The sequence below is a fragment of the Numida meleagris genome, unplaced genomic scaffold, assembly GCF_002078875.1.
Source record: "Numida meleagris isolate 19003 breed g44 Domestic line unplaced genomic scaffold, NumMel1.0 unplaced_Scaffold888, whole genome shotgun sequence".
Taxonomy (NCBI): domain Eukaryota; kingdom Metazoa; phylum Chordata; class Aves; order Galliformes; family Numididae; genus Numida; species Numida meleagris.
In genome coordinates, this window is record NW_018365103.1 from 4,511 (window position 1) to 7,818 (window position 3,308).

The window sequence follows — 3,308 nt, forward strand, 5'->3', positions numbered from 1 at the left end:
GGGGACAGTGAGGACCAGGAACCTCCAGGTGGCACCTCCGCGTTGGAGGACCCCAATGGAGCGATGGGTTCACGGGGCGATGGGTTCTCGGGGTCTTTGGTGGCTTCTGGGGGACAGTGAGGTCCAGATGGGGACACGGAGGTGACCCTGAGGTCCATATGGATGTGGGTGACAATGTGGTGACACTCCTGTCCCCAACCTTGGGGACAGTGAGGACCAGGAACCTCCAGGTGGCACCTCCGCATTGGAGGACCCCAATGGAGCGATGGGTTCATGGGGCGATGGGTTCTTGGGGTCTTTGGTGGCTTCTGGGGGACACTGAGGTCAAGAATGGGACACGGAGGTGACACCGAGGTCCACGTGGCCGTGGGTGACGCCGTGGTGGCCCCGTTGTCCCCAACAGGCGCTGATGGAGCGCTTCAACGCCGACAAGCGCATCTTCTGCTTCATCCTCTCCACCCGCAGCGGCGGGGTGGGGGTCAACCTGGCGGGGGCCGACACCGTCATCTTCTACGACAGCGACTGGAACCCGACGATGGACGCACAGGCGCAGGACCGCTGTCACCGCATCGGCCAAACGCGCGACGTCCACATCTACCGGTGAGCGCTGTGTCCCCCGGCCGCGGCGCTTGTCAACCGGCGGGGTCCCTTGTCAACCAGTGACATAATTTGTCAACCAGTGACATAACTTGTCAACCAGTGGTGTCCCTTGTCAACCGGTGACGTCACTTGTCAACCAGTGGTGTCCCTTGTCAACCGGCGGGGTCCCTTGTTGACCAGTGGTGTCACTTGTCAACCGGTGGGGTTTCTTGTCAACCGTTGGTGTCCCTTGTCAACCAGTGGTGTCCCTTGTCAACCGGTGGAGTTTCTTGTCATCTGGTGGCATCACTTGTCAACCGATGGCGTCACTTGTCAACTGGTGTTGTCACTTGTCAACCGACGGGGTCCCTTGTCAACCAGCAGGGTCCCTTGTCAACCGATGGCAACCCTTGTCAACCAGTGACATAATTTGTCAACCAGTGGCGTCACTTGTCAACCGGTGTTGTCACTTGTCAACCGGTGGCGTCCCTTGTCAACCAGTGACGTCACTTGTCAACCGGTGGGGTTGCTTGTCATCTGGTGGCATCACTTGTCAACCAGTGGGGTCCCTTGTCAACCGGTGTTGTCACTTGTCAACCAGTGGCGTCCCTTGTCAACCAGTGACATAATTTGTCAACCGGTGGTGTCATTTGACAACTGGTGTTGTCCGTTGTCAACCAGTGGTGTCCCTTGTCAACCGGTGACATAACTTGTCAACCGGTGACGTCACTTGTCAACCGACGGGGTTTCTTGTCAACCAGTGGCGTCATTTGTCAACCAGTGAGGTTCCTTGTCAACCGGTGGCGTCACTTGTCAACCGACAGGGTTTCTTGTCAACCAGTGGTGTCACTTGTCAACCAGTGGTGTCCCTTGTCAACCGGTGTTATCACTTGTCAACCGGTGGCGTCCCTTGTCAACCGGTGACGTCACTTGTCAACCGGTGGAGTCCCTTGTCAACCAGTGGCGTCACTTGTCAACCGGTGTTGTCACTTGTCAACTGACGGGGTCCCTTGTCAACTAGTGGCATAACTTGTCAACCAGTGGCGTCACTTGTCAACTGGTGTTGTCCCTTGTCAACCGGCAGGGTCCCTTGTCAACCAGTGGCGTCATTTGTCAACCAGTGGTGTCCCTTGTCAACTGGTGTTGTCCCTTGTCAACCAGTAGGGTTTCTTGTCATCTGGTGACGTCACTTGTCAACCGGTGACGTCACTTGTCAACCAGTGGGGTCCCTTGTCAACCGGTGGCATCACTTGTCAACCGGTGTTGTCACTTGTCAACTGGTGGCGTCCCTTGTCAACCAGTGACATAATTTGTCAACCAGTGGCGTCCCTTGTCAACCGGTGGCGTCACTTGTCAACCGGCAGGGTTTCTTGTCAACCAGTGGTGTCACTTGTCAACCAGTGGGGTCCCTTGTCAACCGGTAGCATCCCTTGTCAACTGATGGCAACCCTTGTCAACCAGTGACATAATTTGTCAACCGGTGACGTCACTTGTCAACCGGCGGGGTCCCTTGTCAACCAGTGGCATCATTTGTCAGTCAGTAGGGTCCCTTGTCAACCGGTGGTGTCACTTGTCAACCGATGGTGTCACTTGTCAACCAGTGGTGTCCCTTGTCAACCGGTGGGGTTTCTTGTCAACCGTTGGTGTCACTTGTCAACCAGTGGTGTCCCTTGTCAACCAGTAGGGTTTCTTGTCATCTGGTGGCATCACTTGTCAACCGATGGCGTCACTTGTCAACTGGTGTTGTCCCTTGTCAACCAACGGGGTTCCTTGTCAACCAGCAGGGTCCCTTGTCAACTGGTGGCGTCCCTTGTCAACCAGTGACATAATTTGTCAACCAGTGGTGTCACTTGTCAACCTGTGTTGTCCCTTGTCAACCGGTGGGGTTGCTTGTCAACCGGTGGTGTCACTTGTCAACCAGTGGGGTCCCTTGTCAACCAGTGGGGTCCCTTGTCATCCGGTGGAGTCCCTTGTCAACCGGTGGTGTCCCTTGTCAACCGCTGTTGTTACTTGTCAACCGACGGGGTTTCTTGTCAACCGGTGTAGCCACTTGTCACCCGCTGTTGTCACTTGTCACCCGTTGTCTCTGCCCATGGGTGGCGCTGCTCGTCTGTTGGCTCGCTCGCTGCTCACCCGGTGGCGCCGCCTGTTGCCCCGGCGCCGCCGCCGTGTGTCACCGCGCCGGTGTCCCCGTGCCGCAGGTTGATCAGCGAGCGGACGGTGGAGGAGAACATCCTGAAGAAAGCCAACCAGAAGCGCATGCTGGGGGACATGGCCATCGAGGGCGGCAACTTCACCACCGCCTACTTCAAGCAGGTGGCTGTGGGGCGCTGGGGGGCAAGGGGGGGGGGACGGAGGGGGCGGGATGTCACCGCGCCGCGCCGCTCTCGTCCTCTTGGTCACCTCCTTTGTCCCCTCCCCTCCGCAGCAAACGATCCGCGAGCTGTTCGACATGGCGCCGGAGAAGGACGGGGACAGGGACAAGGACAAGGACAAGGACAGGGACAGGGACAGGGACGGGCCCCCCGAGGAAGATGAGGACCCCGTGGCCACGCGGCGCACGCACATCCTCGAGCAGGTCCGGCCCCGTGTCCCCAACCGTGTCCCCAACTGTGTCCCCAGCCGTGTCCTCCTGATGTCCCCATCCCTGTCCCCATCTGTGTCCTCTTGATGTCCCCAACCGTGTCCCCAACTGTGTCCCCAGCCCTGTCCCCAACCGTGTCCCCAGC

The 3,308-nt window shown here is 58.3% G+C and overlaps 1 protein-coding gene across 1 annotated transcript; it reads left to right on the plus strand.

Moving 5' to 3' along the window:
• The first annotated feature begins 113 nt into the window (after positions 1 to 113).
• Positions 114 to 3,284, plus strand: LOC110392060 (helicase SRCAP-like). Its single transcript, XM_021384014.1, has 3 exons — positions 114 to 600; positions 2,781 to 2,895; positions 3,008 to 3,284. The coding sequence occupies exons 1-3, from the start codon at positions 410 to 412 to the stop codon at positions 3,248 to 3,250; spliced, it is 549 nt and encodes a 182-aa protein (XP_021239689.1). The 5' UTR covers positions 114 to 409; the 3' UTR covers positions 3,251 to 3,284.
• Positions 3,285 to 3,308: the final 24 nt, after the last annotated feature.